The sequence below is a fragment of the Dufourea novaeangliae genome, unplaced genomic scaffold (genome assembly GCF_001272555.1).
Source record: "Dufourea novaeangliae isolate 0120121106 unplaced genomic scaffold, ASM127255v1 scaffold8, whole genome shotgun sequence".
Lineage (NCBI taxonomy): Eukaryota > Metazoa > Arthropoda > Insecta > Hymenoptera > Halictidae > Dufourea > Dufourea novaeangliae.
Window position 1 is genome coordinate 4,051,546 of NW_015373923.1, and position 17,756 is coordinate 4,069,301.

At 48.6% G+C, this 17,756-nt stretch overlaps 1 protein-coding gene across 1 annotated transcript; it reads right to left on the reverse strand.

Annotated features, from left to right (window-relative positions):
- Window positions 1-508: 508 nt before the first annotated feature.
- Window positions 509-11,833, reverse strand: LOC107194584 (hemicentin-2-like). Its single transcript, XM_015584225.1, has 12 exons — window positions 11,728-11,833; window positions 6,717-6,849; window positions 4,819-5,030; window positions 4,624-4,734; window positions 4,316-4,531; window positions 2,547-2,843; window positions 2,309-2,439; window positions 2,077-2,236; window positions 1,713-2,015; window positions 957-1,424; window positions 625-834; window positions 509-552 (listed from the first exon to the last, which is right to left on the reverse strand). The coding sequence occupies exons 1-12, from the start codon at window positions 11,831-11,833 to the stop codon at window positions 509-511; spliced, it is 2,391 nt and encodes a 796-aa protein (XP_015439711.1).
- Window positions 11,834-17,756: the final 5,923 nt, after the last annotated feature.

The window sequence follows — 17,756 nt, forward strand, 5'->3', positions numbered from 1 at the left end:
GATTGTAAAAATATCTGTACATTTTACGCGTTTTTACTAAAGGTAGATATCGTTACGTCTACGGGAACTGATAAGCTTCCGCTGAAGCGTCAATGACGAGAAGGGTACGACCGACATTCGCGTCCCTCCATTATAATACTTTGATGCGCTTTGCTCGCTCCTGGTAAAAATGGCACGTAAGTTACAGTACGGAGTGCAAGAACCTAATAAATAAAGCTTTAAAGCCGTCGTGTATCGGACGCTTTAGGAGACACTTTCACGAGTACGATCGTAAAGCACAGGTACAGGTATTCTGGAAATAGTGTTAGATCACCGGATCGGGCGCATAATGCACTGCCTTGCTCCTTCCTATGGCTTATCGAGCTACGTCTTACATCTACGAAAATAGGCACTTCCGCCCGGCTTATATCTACAGAGGACGTCGCGAGTAGCGTGTATAATACATAACGATAAATAGATACATCAAAGTGTTTTCTCCTAGCTGTACAAAATCTAACATCTTCGTACGTTAGTTGTGCATATCGATCTCGACTCTTTGCAGGAGATCCGGTTCTGAAAAGGAAGAAATCGTATGTTTCAATGATCGGCTTAAATTTATTACCGGGCCGTTGAGGAGTGATTTACCGTTTCGACTATCCTCGACGTATAGACTCGTTCTTTGGGAACGTCTGCCATCGCCCGAGTATCTGATCCTTGGCTCGATTCTTTGAGCTGAGACGTAAGTAGGGGTTGTGAAATCGTCCGGACCATCTTTGACAGGGGAACCGTTTCTCCTTCTGCATATAGCCAGTCCAATGATCACACCGATGCCAATCAGGATCAAAGCAACCGCTCCTGCGATGCGAAATATTGTTAATCTCTTTTAATTGGAACTACATCGACGGCATAAGTACCTATTACGACACGAACTTTCGTCTTTCGGTAATAAAACTGTAAACAACGATATGTTCGTTTACCTGTACCTGTCAGGGCGATCACGATGATCAGGTTCTCCGAGTTGGCGTTCGGCAACGCTTTCTTCAGATCGTCCAAGAAGATTCCAGTCCCGGTTCTCTCCAATCTTCCACCGATCGGTTCAACCACGCTAACGTGCTCCAGAAGCGCAGGTTCGCTTCTGCCTTGACCGTTTACCGCGTACACGTATAACGTGTAATCGACGCCAGGTTCAAGATCGTGCAGTTGAAAATTGGGCATCATATTCTTTTCTTGGTATATAGCCGGCACTTCTCCGACCGCTCCCTGATCGCTTTGGGGCGCGTGAAGCGTGGCTGCGTTCACCTGAACGACCCTGGGGTTCCTCGGGGCACCACGAACTTCCAACAAAAAGTACTGCGGCGAACCACCATCCGCGCCAGGGACACAGTTCACTTCCAACGAGCTGGTCTCGTTCTGCAGGGAACAGTCGAACGGTGGCTGCGGTGCCTCTGCGAATCGCAACGTGTATTAGAAACAAAGTGTGCGTGGGTATCACAGTCTGCGCGTGGAACCCCCTTCGAAGACCTTTCTTTAACATTCGAATACGTCCAGCTACACATAAGGCGGAAGTTGGTTTCTACTCGAGAAAACAAATCGAAGGTAATTCTAATGGACTCCTTTCGCGACAATTAATTATTCAGCAAGCTCTGGTAGTCTATACGCCGTAAGCGATCGGCCTAAACGCGAGCCGTTCTAGTTTTCAAATACCGAAGAGGTATATGTATGTATGTACGTACTACCCGGTACGATGTTGAATATACAGGGCGTCCTTTGTCTGCCGATGCTGTTGCTTGCCCAGCAAGCGAGAGTTCCAAAGTCGGTGTCAGCGGTAGGAGTGTACTCGAGAACGCTAACGAGCCCGTTATTCCGAGCTTTGGAGTTCTGCATCGGTAACACGTCACCGCGCGTCCCGTTGTACGTCCAAGAGAATCTCACGACATCCGTCGGAATCGCGTCGACCTCGCATCGCAACGACACCGTCTCGCGACGACTAGCCGCGATCTCCTGCCGCTCGTAACCCACTCGGCATCTCGGAGCATCTTACGAAAGAACACGTCTCGTCAGAATAACGAACCCACGGAGCATCGAGAGTTCACTTACATTTGACGCGAATGAAGATCGGTGGACTGCCTCCCTCCCCCACGGAATTGATCGCTCCGCAGGAGTACTGGCCACCGTGCGCCAGAGTCAATATCCTTAAAGTCAACGTGTTCGAGGCAATCAACGTTCCAGTGGCCACGTCGTGCTCCAATCGATTACCCTGGAACAATATCCTCTCGATAGCGTCGTTTCGTATCTATAAACGGTGAAATTGCGAATCGGGAGTACTTACGTTATGGTACCATATGACCTTGGTCGAAAGCGGGTTACTCTCCACGTTGCAGACCAACTTTAGATCATCCCCTTCCCTCAGTGTGTCCAGAACGTAACCGGTAGCAAGGTGAATGGCGACCACAGGGGCATCTGAGGATAAATGACGGAGAATTTCGATACACAGTTTGTCGCGGCGTGCTTGGCGAGTAATATTTGTCACGAAAACGACGACACACGATAAGAAAGGAACGACTCACAGGCAACGCTTAGCACTTTCGTTTGCTCGAGGTTTCCACCGGGAAATCTGGGATTTTCGGCTCGACAAGTTAATTCCTTGCCATCGTCGTCCTTCCCGAGGGCCAACGCCAACTTGCTGACCGTAGAATTGCTCCTCTGCGTGGTGGACACGTTTGGTTCGCCGATCACCTGCTCGCCCAACCTCCAAACGATCCTGGCTGCCGGCGAACTTCCCCACGTTTCGCAGCGCGCTGCGATCGGTCGACCCGCGTAAATCTGTTCTTCGCTCAGGATGATTTTCACGACCGCCGGCTTCACTGCAAAAAAGACGACCCTTCGATATCGCATCTTACTTTCATACTACGCATAGTCCCGAAACTCGACTGCACGCCAGTTTCGTTTATCTTCCACCGAAAGCTACTTTTTATCCTTCGAACCTGTCCCAGCTGATTCCTCGAGGATTCGCGAACGCGCGAAAAATGTTGCTGGCGCGACGCAGCCCGTAATCGGGTCGTTGCGGTGACGCGCCTCGTCGCAGCAAAAATAACGGGTCGAGGGAGCCCCACATGCTCGCAAAACGAACTGCGTATTTTTACTTTCGGACGACGATTCTACGAAATGCGACCGTCAAAGGAGTTAAGGAGGTCCACGCGAAATCGTTGGAATTCATCTCGCTTCCGCTGCGGGTCACTCGCTCCTGCTATATTTAAATTTCTTTCTTCGACGCGCACCTCTATGCTGCAGGACATTCGAACGAATCGAAACGATATTTCGTTCTGCTTGGAATGTCCGGCGCTTTCAACCGATACATAGAGAGCAACGGCAGTAACGGTATTGTAAAGGGTGTCTCAGAAAGAACTTGAATTTTAAATAAATTAAAAAACATATTAATTTAATTGTTTTTTTTTTACATTTCATTATTGATATCTTGAGAGTTATTAATGACATTAAACATGAAATAAAATGTCGGTTAAATGGCCACCGTTGGTCTGGTGGTAGGTACGTATTCTTTTGACAAAATTTCGAAGTACGTTTTGGAGTAAGGGCCGGTGGATTTTACGAATTTGGCGTTCAATTTCTTCTTTGAGTCTCTGAATTGTCTCCAGGTGATTTGCATAGACCTTACTTTTCGAAAAGTCCCTGAGGAAATAATCCAAACAGGTTAAATCGTAACTTCTTGGCGACAAGAAGAACGTTCTTCCAAAGTGTAACGAGTCATTTTCATAAATGTCAATGTATTAACTAAAGAGCCTCCAAATATGACTGACTCACCATTCGACAGACGAAAATGGCGCGCGATTCGAAATTCAAGTTCTTGCCGAGACAGCCTTTACGAATGAACGAAGAACTGCGTCACATATAAATCCGTGCGTCTCCCGTGGAATACGAGGAGCTTGCGTAAGATCGGGAGCAGGGAGAGTAACGTCGAGTGTTCGTACGGTTCCTTCCGGTGGGGCGTTTTTGTCGAAGTCGAAGCCATCGACAGAACGGAAATAAAACGAGCGAAGAAACGGAGCACGCGTACAGCGAATCGGAACACGTTTCTTAACTCGTTCGCGATCGCTTTTAGCGCTCGTTCGGATTCAAAGAAGCGACCTTGAGGAGCCGGCACATTCGTTCTATTTTATTTCCAGCAGATGTTACCCTCACGCGGCACTCGTGATTCGCTTCGGTTGTTTTTTTTTTTCTTTTAAATGTTCCGTCGACTTTTTTCGCCTCGATGTCGCTTTGGAAACGCGACATCGTGGGATCGATATTCCCGATCCAGCTGCGATAAGGAGCTACTTACGGTAAATGTCCAGAGGAACTTCCCTCACGATCGGTGCCGACATTGGCGCCGATTGAGCTCTGCACTCGAGTTTGGTGCCCCACAACGATCTCGTCACTTTATCGATGAAAAGGTGGTTCACCGTGAATTTGCTGGGTGCACCGATGGAAACTGTGTCGACGACACCGTCCAGAATCTCGCCGTCTTTCCACCACGTCACGGATGGTCTTGGTCGTCCTGGAGTTGGTATAACAATATCGATACATGACGATGCAAATAACACGTCTCGAGCGTACGGTCGCGTTGTAGGAAAATAAAAATTCATTTACCTCCGGATACTTGGCAGGTCAAGGCGAGGTTGTAACCCTGGAGAAACGGTCCGCCAACTCCTGTCACTTCTCGCCCCTGGGCATTGTATATCACAGGCTTGGATGGTTCCTCTGGACAAATATATCATCGCGAACTCCTCTCATATTCGTCGCAAGCTTCAAACGTCGTATAAACCAACTAAACAATATACCCACCCACTAGCGTAAGATTCACTAGAAAATTCCGTGTCGGGGAATCGATAAAGTCTACCCGGCATCTGAAGATTCCTTGGTCCTTGTACATAACTTTGGTGACTTTCAGCTTTGCTCGTTGGCCGTCCCCGATCTGAAAGTACGTCCTCTTGCCCAGATCATCGCTGACCGCCCAGTGAATGGCGGAAGAGAGATCTCCGCTTCTCGCGTCCAAGCTGCAGAAATGATATTATATTGCATCGATTAAACCGCGATCTAACTAAACTACCTGAAGATCAAAGGATCGAGGTTGCCAGGTGACAACCGACGTCGAGTCAACGATCGAACGTCGCGTCACGCGAATCGAGTTGACGTTTCCCGTGCTGGTAAACATCGGCGAATCGTCGGTTGAGAATAGTTTCGATGTTTCGGTGACTAACTCTAGCACGCGGTTCTATTCGCGGCGGAAAAAAAAGGATACTTGGCAAGCGCGCGGTCAGCGAATTTAGATGCACCGCGAACGGTTGACCGTTACGCAATGTCGAGGAGGAAATCAGCGTGGCGCTGCGGCGACCGACACGGGAAAAGAACGAATTCGCAGTCGATTTCCTTGAAATTGCGGCGCCGGTTATAAACGGGCTGGTCCGACGGCTCGTTTCATTTCATTTCATTTCCACCCCGCCCGTCTTCGCTCGGATTTCCATGTTTTTTTCCAAGCAGAGCCGGTTATGGGAACGCTTTCGGTGCAAATAACCGAACCCGTAAAGTCACGGAGCCACCTGCTTTGCGTTCGTCTCGCATGTCGGTCGTTTTCTCCGTTGTATTTTTTTTTTACGACCATCCTTTGACGCGGAACAGACCTAGCCGCGAAGGTCTTCTCGCGTTTCTGGACCCACGTGTTTTTCACCCTTTTTCGAGGAAATTTTTTTTTACTTCACAGCGGCTACGCGCGGTAAACGGGCTCGGTTTACGGGGGAACGCTCTTTTGTAAATAAACGAACTCCGAACGTATTGGTCGCGCGAATTCATCGGTACGGAATACTGTTCGATCGGCTGATGTATTTCTGGGAGTGCGGCACGATTAAGAAATTCCAGTGGTCGATGCCAAAAGATCTTTGAAATTCGAAAATGATCTCCTCCTGTTTATTTATGTTACACGATCCACCTAGGTGCGTCTTTCGCTGGAACGATTCGTCGTGACCAATACGAACGATCGTTTCGAGCGGAAAATTTAAATCACTCCTCGATTATTTTAATCGAACGTCTCGATATCGAGTGCTACGGGAAACATTTGCATCGAAATGAACGCGAGACAGGTTTCATCCGTTCGGAGGTGCACAATAGACGAAAGTTCGGTGTGCTGCCCGGAAAGAGAGACCCTATTTCGGAGGCTTGGGTCGAGATATTTCGAGACGCGATCTCAGAACAATGGCATCTACGAATATTAAGCGTGGCCGAGATCCGGCGATTCGGGTTCTCCGTAGACATTCTTCTTTCGGAGATTAGTTCTCGGTAGCCGCGTAAACAGGAAGCCCTGCAGCGCGAAATGTTCGCGGAAAGAACACGCTTATCTAGCATAGTTGCTGAAAATCGGCACACGAAAATGGGTTACACTGCGCTGTCTGACACGGTAGGTACTCGTCGCTCGTTACTACCGTTCCTTTCCCACGATACTTCGAACAAGATTGCTAAATTAAAAAGGAAAAAAAAAAAACGCAACCCACTTCGTGTCTTTTAGTTTTGCTAATGGCGTTTCAAATGTTCCGGAACCGAAAACCACGAAACGTTCGCAGGGGCCGAATGTTGGCAATATTTTTTCGTATCACACCACTTACGGTCAACGAAATGACCATTTTGAATATCGCTGCATTAACATTGAATTTAAAGTTCCGTTTGTCTGGGGAGACGGACGATGATGTTACCTGTACAGAGGTATTCCATCAGAATCTCTGAACCAAAGCACCATGTTCACAACGTCGGTCGGTGTCGGCGGAGTGATGTCGCACGGTAATTCCACGTCTTCTCCTTCGCTGGCCCAGACCAACTTCAACGGCGCTGTAACAGGACAAATGGCAAAGACTTTAACCCTCGCGGAACAACGTACAAGTCCGTACGGATGTAATTCTGCATATACATAGATCGTACAACGTTATCTTTTGATCGCGTTAGGAACTATCCAATTAACAGATATCCCATAATTACCTTTTCCAGATATCCCTTAATTATCATTCCCCTGATTCCTTTTATTACCATTACAGAGAAGAATAGCTAGTTGAAGGGGCGTTATCGACGCCGTACGATTTTCAAGGAAACATGATTTAACCCGCAGGACTGACGATGCAACGAAAGGGTCCGTTCATCCATTTTCGTCGGCTACTCGACGGTCTCGTTAAGGGTGACACGAAACGAAGGAGAAAGCTCCACTAATGAAGCGATTCCCTGACAGTGGAGCTGTCGTCGCGCGTGCTTGCTCGCATCCATCGTACATCCGAGTACTTACATACATATATACGTACATAGCTGTGGGTCGAAATTGAGCACAATGCACGCACCGCGTGCGACGGTGTATCGGTCCTGTTGGCTGGCTATTGTTCTCATTACTGTTTCCCTACGTCGTTCTCGGCTGTTTCGAGAACCAACGGATCAGGCCGTACGCGTTCGCGCGTCGATTAAACAGTCTACGGTTAATTGGCGAAACTAAAAGCGTCGCGTGGCGACGTTCCCGATTTCCGATTCTATAACTGCATAGGTATCCGTTGAGGGTGACGAACGAGGATCGGATTATTCGCGCTATATAGACCCGCGATACGGTCTACGGAGGTTAGAGATGGCTGCCAAGAGAGAATGACCGAGTTATCATCAATGGCATACCGCGGTGTGCATTAACACCGGTTCTCACGCACGTGCGCGATCACGCTGTATCGCGTCTATTTTCTCCGTGGGTGAAACTTCGTATCATCGTGACGATTCTAAGTTTAAATCGTCGTGGCTGAGGCGCGCGGAAAGTCGCGAAAGATGTTGCATCGGCCCGATCCTCGGTGTCGTTGGACCGGATTCGTTTGGATTTCGAAACGATTCAGAGCCCGAGAATATATATATATATATATATGTGCGCCAGTGGAAAGATTAAAATATCGATATAAGCGGTAGGTCGTGCTCGATGTTGCCGGGCCATGTTGCTGGTAGCGTCGACGTTTTCGATTTTCCATCCCGTAGGTATAGCTTTTTCGTGTTTCCGCGACGCGTAACGCGCCGCTGAAAGGCGAACGACCGAAGCCAGTTTGTCTTCTCGACGGAGCGTTACGTCGCCGCGTTACACGGCCACGCTCCGATCACCGTGCAAACCGGTGATGTACAAGCGTACATTACGTAAGCTTGCCCGATGCGACCTGCTCCGAAATTACCCGCAGCTAATTGACTTTTTCAGAGCTCGAACGACGCTTGAAAGGTATATTACGATTTTTCGTGAATCGTCAGCCTAATTCTGGCCGAACGGGGATAAACTCGCGTGCCCCCTGTCCAAACAATCCGTCGCCGCTTGTACATCGTTGCATCTTAGAATAGAATTCCGTTTCCCGACGGAAATCGGTAAATATTCGAAGAAAGAATATGTACGTCCGAGTGTGTATCGTTATGTAAATAATGCTTGGCTGAGGGGTAACCCTGATATTTTTGTATCCCGCGAGGTTGGGAAACCGCGCTTCCGCCGGAGTCGTCTATTTTCGTGCCCCTGTCCCCGGCCCTTTTCGTTGCACCCGCCCCTTCGCCCGATCCGGCATTCGTCTTTTGCGAATCGAATCTGCGTGCATCTAAAAACAGCCATTAAAATAATTTACGAGCCACGAATATGACGAGCGGAATAACGTGGAAACACGACCCAAGAGGCGCCGCGCGATAGCAACTGGTACAATATGGAATTCATTTGTGAATTTTTATTCGGCGCCAATCTATTTCAGTCGCTCGATAACGCCTTGCACGCAGTCGAACAATTTCCTGCCTTTTGTTTCGCGCATCGCGCCGTGTCGCGTCGTCGACTACTGCGACGGGCCAGATCGATGGAATTCCTCGGATCGTCTCGAGTTCTCGGTCCCAGTTACATTGCCACTCGCCACCCTCGATTATCGTTCGCGCAAACACCGGGTTATTACGTTTTATTAAATTCATGCCAACCCTCTCCGATATCTCTTTCTAATCTACCCGCGGCGATCCAGGCTTTAGTCAATCCCATTCTCGCGTAATTCTACTTCCTCGTGCCAACACCTGTTGCTATCCTACCCCAAAGAAGTTCGGTTTTCCAATATAATTCCAACTGTCGCCATCTACGCTTTTCGATTCGACGGTTGTTCCCGTTCCTTTCGAAGCGATACGACGCGACACCTACGTACATATGGTATATGTGCTAGAGCTTATTGAAAAGACAAAACTGAAGGACAATTTGAAAGTTGGAAGGGCCTGTTTCGGGTTTTCGTCGATTACCATAAATGAAACACCAACAATGTTCCACCGATTGACTTTCAACTTGTAAAAAATGACAAGACGAACGTGATCACTGCACACGGATGATTTCCGAAACCGCGTTGGAAGTCTTTCTATGACGAGACTAGCATTTTGCGATATTTTACCTCCATTTTAGCACTTTGATGGTATTTTATTGGTCATTTTCTGATAAAACTTTCATCGGCATATTCGTGTCAAAACGACACCAAACACGATATAATTTGCTAAAATCGGAAAACTAGTGCTGGTTTTTCTGTGACTGAAATTTCATTTGAGTGGATCATAATTTGTCTTATTATAACGCATGCGTATTGGGATAAGAACTCGATAATATTCATATAAGAATAATTCAGTTATTGTTTATATATTTTATAGATACATTTCCAGTGGCATTGAATGTCAAATGAAGTATTAAACGAGATATGTATCTGGTTTCTCTCGTTCACCAATGTGTTACCTCGAGGCCTCTTGATTATTTAGACCGACACCCACGAGTCCCCCAGCCGATTTGTAGTCGTAGGAACGCAGAAGTATGCGTAAGATTAAAGCCCTCACCGCGATGCACCTCCCTCTTTTCCGGCCGCCCTCGTAGCGGTCGACCGCTGCGTCGCACCACGCCGCCCGGAGCCGTCGGCACCCTTTTGTGACTCTGTCCAAGGGTTGTTGGGGAGATAAAGGTCTCCCGTCTGATCACTTTGTATGGTAATTTCATCGATGCGTTTTGCGCTTGGAACCCCCGCAGCTCGTCCGTTTTCTTATTTAAAGTTCGTTCGCTTTAAGGGGCCGGTGTTCCCGGTGCTTCAAAAGTATCATCGTCCAAACCGATTCCTTTCGACGTCGTCAAATTCTTTGAACTCGGTACAGCATCGTGCCCACGAGACATGCATCGAATTTTTATCGTCTCTTTCGTTTATCCTCGAGGATAATATGCAACTTCATCGAACCTTTCGAACAGTGGAAGCGACCTTTCAGAAACGGGACAGCATTCTGACGGAACAATCCGATTACACGCCCTTAAACGGTCCTCTTGGACGATGTTCGCGCGAGGGAGGAGGGGGATAATTTGTAGCTCGATTAGCGCGCGCGAAGGAGGAAGGTGATTACGAACGAGGCCGCTCAAGATGTTCGGGCGGATAGTGGCGCACGCACTTTATGTGCTTTCGTTCCGCGGAAAGTGTTGCTTTCGCGGGAGCTCGTTCAGGCTGACGTTTACCGTTAAACAAACATGTAAAGATTCCTCCCGCGATACCTACAGGAACGATGATGGATCGACGAGAGATCCCGCCTTCGTATTTACGTTGTCTTCCCCAAATATTTTCGCAGGAATAAAGGAATCGTCGGGGGATCTATTACCCGCGACGACGGGAACATATTTATATTTTGAACCGAGCCTGGAATCTGAAGCGCGTTGAAAGGCTCTTCTGGAATTACTTCGAATTTTCGATCCTCCCTATTGCGAAGGCCTCTCGGTTAAAAGTTATAAAAGACACTCGACGCGAGCGACGCATTCCTTTTCGCGCGAGGAACTTCCGCCGATGTTCCGGAACGCCCGACTGCACCGAAATGCATGGCGAACGATCCTTCCTCTTCGACGCTCCGTTTTCGTATACATACATATGTATTTCAGAAATTGGCCGCGCCACGGAGACGGAACGCCGTGACTGATGGCGAGCAATATCAAAATGAACAGGCGCCTTTTTATGGTGCCAAAAATAAATCGCGTGAATTCTTTTGCTTCGGAAGCCGAGTGGTGTTTGCCCGCCTTCGCGACGAAAATATCTACCGGCAAGATTCGCCAAGGCGCTTCCTATTATTCGATCGGACGTCCCGCAGTATCCAAACATCGATGACACTCCTCATCTTTTTGGGACGGTCGCCTCCTGTTTGCTCGGCGTCGAATATTAATAACGCTATTATTAATAAATCGAAGAAGACGATGTAGAGGTGCATATCTGTTGCTGGTTGACTGGATTGTAAACAGGAAGTAGTAGGTGCGTCGTTTGGGACGGTTCTTCGTGTTTCTTAATACACGCGTAAAGCTTGGACGCTAGAATCGCTGAAAACTTAGTAGGTTTGTATGCGGGTGTGCGAGTCTATTTGAATCCTTCCGGTCGTTGTCGATGGCTCGAGCCACCTAACTTCTAACTTATTTAAATCGGGCCGAGGTCACTGTGCTCGTTCGCATCGAAATAAGCTTCGGAAAGGTTCGCGGTACATATCGTATTCTTTTCCTTTCTCTCGATGGATCACCGTACAAAGAGAACACGCCCGATTCCATCGAAACGCAAGAAGGTTGCCAATCGATTGTTGGATTCCACATAAGTGCAGTTGCCGTATAGTCTACACGAACGCGTAGACCGTGTTGCGTTTAAAGACGAATCTCCCGAAGGAGCTCTACTTCCATCGAGCCCAAAATTGTCACGGTAATCTACTTACCTTTGTTCTGAAATTCAGGTGAATCCTCCGGGGCTGCGTTTGCTCGGCGTGCTCGAAGTAGTATCAGCAAACTCGTCAGAAACACGTGTCCCGACGTGCACCGCATCTCGAAGCGGCAGGCGAGAATCAGGTGTTTGAGTTGACGCGTGAAACACGGCCACGTCGAATCGACGCCGCATGAACATTCAGGATCTTGCGCGATAGAGATTGCGTTCTCGTGCTCTCGTTGACATCCGAATCAACACTTCAGACAGTTTCTCTGACAATATTTTAAATCGCGATTACCCGAGGATATTGATCTCTCGATCACTTCGACGCGGTATGGCGGCAAAGGATACATTCTCGATGGGGCTCGATTGAGGTCGTGGTGAGGAATCAGTCATCGATCTGTCGTTTCAAGATATTATATCGCTAAACCGAATCATATTTGTCGAATGTGTTCCCTGCACGCATTGAAACGTTCCTCAAAGTCTTCCAAGACTCGAATAACCCTCGCAGACGTAGCTTTCTGTCACGAGAAAGGAACGAGGGTGTACGGAATTCTCGACAGTCCGAGTCCGTACACGATGATCGGTTTCTATGAACTTCCTCTCGACTTTTTCTCCCGCTGGTCGGTCCTTTTTATGGTCGACGCTAGACCTTGCAGTCACACATGCTCGTTATTAGTCGAAACGCGACGCGAGCCGAGTCGAAATCTTTTGATTAACAAAACGAGCCGACGCTTTTTCTACCGTCCACACCACGCTCGAATCCGTTTTTGTCCCCTTTCAGACGAACGTTCTTTCCCTCCACGCTCTTATCCTTTGAATTCCTTTCGCTTTGTCAGAATTTTTGTCGCGAATCCGGTCGTGTTGTTCGTTTTGCGCTTACTTACGTTCTCTTCGTCTCGCTCCGGAGACCGTCCTAGGTCTTTCCCCACTCCCCCGAACGATTTCAACTTTGATCTCGTCTTCAGAACGACTCGGAGGTTTCCTTCCTTCGTTCCTTTTTTCCTCGTCGCGCGTGTCGTTCCTTTTGCCGCGCGCGTTTGTTATTCTTAGGCCGCTCCTTCTTTTCCCCGTGTTGCACGCTTCAAATTAGAATCCCCGATCAGGTGGCTCGATCACGGGCCAAAACTTGCTCCTCTCGTTGCGTTTCGTGCTTCCTCAGGAATGCAGCGGCAGATATTCCACGTATTTCGATAAGTTTCTCTCGTTAAAAGCCCGAATTCCGAACGATTCGTTTATTATTAATATCGTATCACTTTGCAAAAAGAAGAAACCACAATGGAACGATAACCGTTCGACAACAGTACAATCTGGCGAGGAATTTAAACGATTGCACCCCTCGACCGCGATCCTCGTCGAGTCGAAGACTCCTCGGAACTTGCACTTCCGGAACGCGAAGGTCGTCGCGACGAAAACACGATACCCGTTGTTTCGAGTATTAAAAAAAGAAGAAAAAAAACTATCACGCGTGCTCGATAGTGGCCGTTTGAACCGGGGGACCGTCGAGTGCCGGCAACGGTTCGAGATCGTCGTCGTCGTCGGCGGCGACTGCCACGGAACTAAAACCAAAACCGAAGACACGCGTGTAGCTGCCCCCACTCGCGTGCACCCTCCTCGTACGGCACACGCACGCTTAACCCGAGGACACGCGGTCCGTCACGTACACGTGCACGCACACCCATACGCACCCGCACTCGCCACTTGTACCCGCTTAACGACGAACCGACCCGTGCTCCAAATGCACACGCATCTTATCGCGCGTAAAGCGCATCCCGCGGAGATGCACCGTTATGCGTCCGTGCTAATGATCACGGGCGAAATCCCGGTCGAGTCCTTTGTTTGCACCAATTACTACCCTAGTTTTCTTCGTCTCTACGCGCTCTTCGTTCTCCGAATTTGATTCCCTGTTGGTCGTGTACTTTTGTACAATATACCTGGAGAATTTCTGAGTTCCTGCAAACATAAGAAAACACGCGGAACAATTTTAAACGATTTAATCGAAGGGCGTTTCCATTCCGATGACGTTCATGGAAAATTCGATAAGTGACACACATTGAGTTAGAGGCAAGGAAGGGTCCAAGTATGCCTACAGAAAGGGGATGAAAACGCACGCGTTACGCACCGCCGCGTGTCACTGCACAATGCTCTCTCTCTCTCTATCTCTCACTCGTCCTTGTTGACTCCAACTAGAAGGGGAACCGAGTTCGGTACGATGGAATAACGCGGGGTGGGTTCCTGGCGTATCATCGTACAGACGATTACGCGAGCGCAGGGGGGCTGGAAATGCTACACGTTCGTCGAGGGTGGAGTCAGCACCAGAACGGAGGGTCAGGAATTCGCCCTGAAAGGACAAACGTGTCGGTCGAATGGCTGCGTACAGTTTGATGGATTGCCCCGATAGCTGTACAACACTCGAGCGTGATTCGCTCGTTTTTATCAATTTTTTCCTGGAATTTTGTCTCTCCCTCTCCTTACATATGCATTATTTACGAAACCGCGTGTCACGTAACATTTGTTATCCCCAAGGAACGCTTCTTCTCGCGAATCTTGTTCCCGAAGCCACGGGATCTTTGGTGGTGTGTTATCGAACCTCGCGAAGCGGCATTTCACGCACGGTGTCTCCGGTGTCTTCGCACGGTTCGCGGAGAATCTATTTTCGGAATCCTCGCGTTTCCCTCGTTGGATACCGACACCCTCTTTCTGACCGACCGACCGAACGCCCGTACGCGTGCACCCACGCGAATGCACGAATCTCGAATCAGAAGCCGCGAATTCGTTCGTGCACGTTCAAACTGCCGAGATTTAAATTCTATCGTCCTTCCCCCGAAACGAGAATCGTCCGGCGAACCAGATCTCTCGAAAGACTAATGTTTATCGCGAACGATGAATTTTTTTGTCTGGGTTAGGTTCAACTGTTCTATCCCGTATACGTATGTATAGTATACGATCGCGTGTATTTGACCGCAAGAAATCTCGTCCAACTCCACCCACTTGGTTAGGCACAATTGAACGCGGCCGGTGTGTGCTCGAGCGATCAGCCGACCACTCGAAACTTTTGCTAGCCGGCCTGTATTTATTCTTCGCGTTCCACCGCTTTCGCCCTCTTTAAACTAAACAGTGCCCACCGCATTGTTGCCGTTTCCTTTTGCAGCCATGCGTTCGCGAGCCGTTAGCTCAGCGTTGCGAGTTTACCCGTTTCCGTAATGTTGATCGCAGGAAGGCTTGGCCACCGGGTGTACCACGTTAACGGGCGCAACGGATCGTTCGTAATTCGATTCGTTTCGGACGAAGGGCGCGATTCGATTAGCCACGGCCTCCTGAAACCGGCCGCCACGTGCTCCTTATCTCACGAGTCTATCGACGGGATTTCGAATCGGACAAGAGACCACCGTTCCGTTGTTATCGGACGAAATTTTCCAAACGATTCTCGGCCGTGTTCGTTGCAGCTGCGAACGAGCCCCTCTGCCATCGAACTACCAATCTCTCGGCGATGGATGCGGCCTCGCGTATCCATGCGGGGGGATGTTTCCGTGTGCGCGTGCAACATAACTCGGCTGACTTTCCCTCTGTACCGTGTAGGTATACCACATTGTATATGTATATCTCGAATTCGGTGCGAACCAGCGCCCTCGAGAAAACTCCGATCAATATCTAGGATCCCTTCGGTGGATAAAGTGTGTCAGCCTCAGCCACTGCGGGGCATAAATAATAGAATTATAGAGGAGAAGTAATTGTCGTGAATTACCGCGAAATTTATGGTAACCGGTGGGTGGTCCTTAAATGGTGCTATCGCGGTCTCGCGGCCTCGCCCACCGTCTCGATCAATTCGAATGAAGTTATTATCAAAATCGTTTAAGCCTGCGACACGTGGACAGGCCACAGGATGTGTTTTGTTCAGACTTTAATTGCGCTGGCACATAAATCCTGCACCCTGTCCGGCCAATGTCATAACACCCTTCTTACACTGACAGATACGTGCCTCTATATATTTTTTAATTAACAACCACGATCGTTAATCGCACGGCAAGTTTATGGTTACGCGCGAACGATGATTATCCTTGATTTCCTGCGAGATAAATCGTCAGCATGCGGGCAACGAATTGATACTTCCGGCCCCGAACGTCTCGCCTCGAGTGGTCGGGATCAAAATTTCGAGCAGCTCCACGTCAATCCCTTCGTTCCGGGTCGGTGGCCCCAGCAGTCTTCGAGGAAGTTACAGATGTACGTTCGAGTAAAATTAATTGACGCGAATCGTATCGGTCAGTTACTCGTCGAGCCTTCGGCTGGCCCAGGAGCAAGGAGTTCCGCTTATTAGTGACTCAGTCGAACATACGTGTCACGCTCCCGCCTCGGAAACGTAGAACACGAAACGCGTGGCGATGACTAACGAGAATCGAAACGAATCGATATTAATCCGAATGCGGCGATACGGAACGGCGGGTGGTTCGCGTGCCCGGCCATTAATATTTATACGTTACATTACTATTCTTGTACCTACCTTTCGATCGAGCAACGTTATCCGCGTAAACGCCACTCGATTGGTTTTTTACGACATCGACGCGACACGCCGTATACATATACAGTAAGAGTCAAAGCTAAGTAAACAATTTATAAAGGTGGTGTTCGTGTAATACTTCTGTAGCATTCTACTATTGTAAGATCATTGGCAGTAATTCAATCATTTCGGGATGAATAGGCAGCCAAAACAAAGATTCGAGGCTATAACCATAAAATTTGGTAAATATCGTTAAACATGGTGGATGTATTATTATGGTTTGTGACAGCATGGCAACCTCTGGTGTGAAGACAGTTGGTTTTTATTCATAGTACCATGAACACATTTGGATGTTTAAATATTTCAACATCAAATTCAGCTGCAAGTGCGTCGATGGATCTTTTAGTGTGATCGTGACCCAAAGTGTGCGCCAAAAGTGGTTAAAAATTCTTTGCTGGAGAACCCTTTCAATCCTCCTTCACAGTCATCGGATCTCAATGTAATAAAGCATCTATGGAAAATGTTAGATTCTATAATCGAAAGAAATGAATATGAAAGAATCCCATAATTTCAAAGTGTATGCTAACTTTTCTTTCTCACTTATACGTAAGTGCATAGATGCCGAAAATTGTCTCCGGACGTTCGACATTTTACGACAGCCGCTTGTTTCGTTTCTGGAGACAGTCTCGCCCGATCTCGCCCCTGAGTGTCTCGGTGGTGCTCGTTTAAGAGGAAAGTCGTATCGCCCGTGTAATCTCGGGGTACAGAAAATGCAGAGATCCGTCGCTATTTGTGTTCCGCGTCGGTGCTCCGAACGCAAACGGCGCACCCCAGTCGCGGGGGCAACCCTTCAGACGTCGTTACCACGAGGAGAGCCCGTAGCTTATCGATCGAGTCTCCAGAAGTAAGATCCACCGGCGACTCATTCGAGCGGCCAGTGTGGGAGGATGAGTCACGCCTGGCCTATCGTGACACAGCCATATTATTTTTATGGTGTTTTCGCGTGGCCACCATGATTCACTGAAGTCGAGGCTTTTCCGGCACCCTTCGAGGTCGACGGATCCCCTTCCCCGTTGCAGTTGACGCGCTCTCTATTTCTATTTCTCTTTCTCCTTCTCTGGTCTATGAATCGTCAGAAATCCCAAAACGATGCCCCATATGGAATCATATACGAGCAGTTAGCCGCTGCTAATTATTCCGAGCGGCTCGTGTGGCTTCGTTTAATAGGAAACATTTGTTAATACTCCAGAGACCTCATGGTACCTAAAGCGGACGGGGGTCGCAGCTTTCGGGCCGGGACCTACGATCAGTTAGTCGCTTCGTCCACGAACAAATTCGCGTCGTAAAGAGTAATCGTGGTATTTCGTGGTGAAAATACCAGCTAAATCGTGTAACGTTGAAGTTCGTCCGAGTTGCAGGCATTTCAACGGAGCCATTTTCACGCAAACTCTCGCGCGATGCATTTCCGTTGCCCCAGTGACGTCGATTTCCCTATGAAATGCATTTTACATAAACCGATGTAAACTCGACCCCTTCGCTGAACGCGC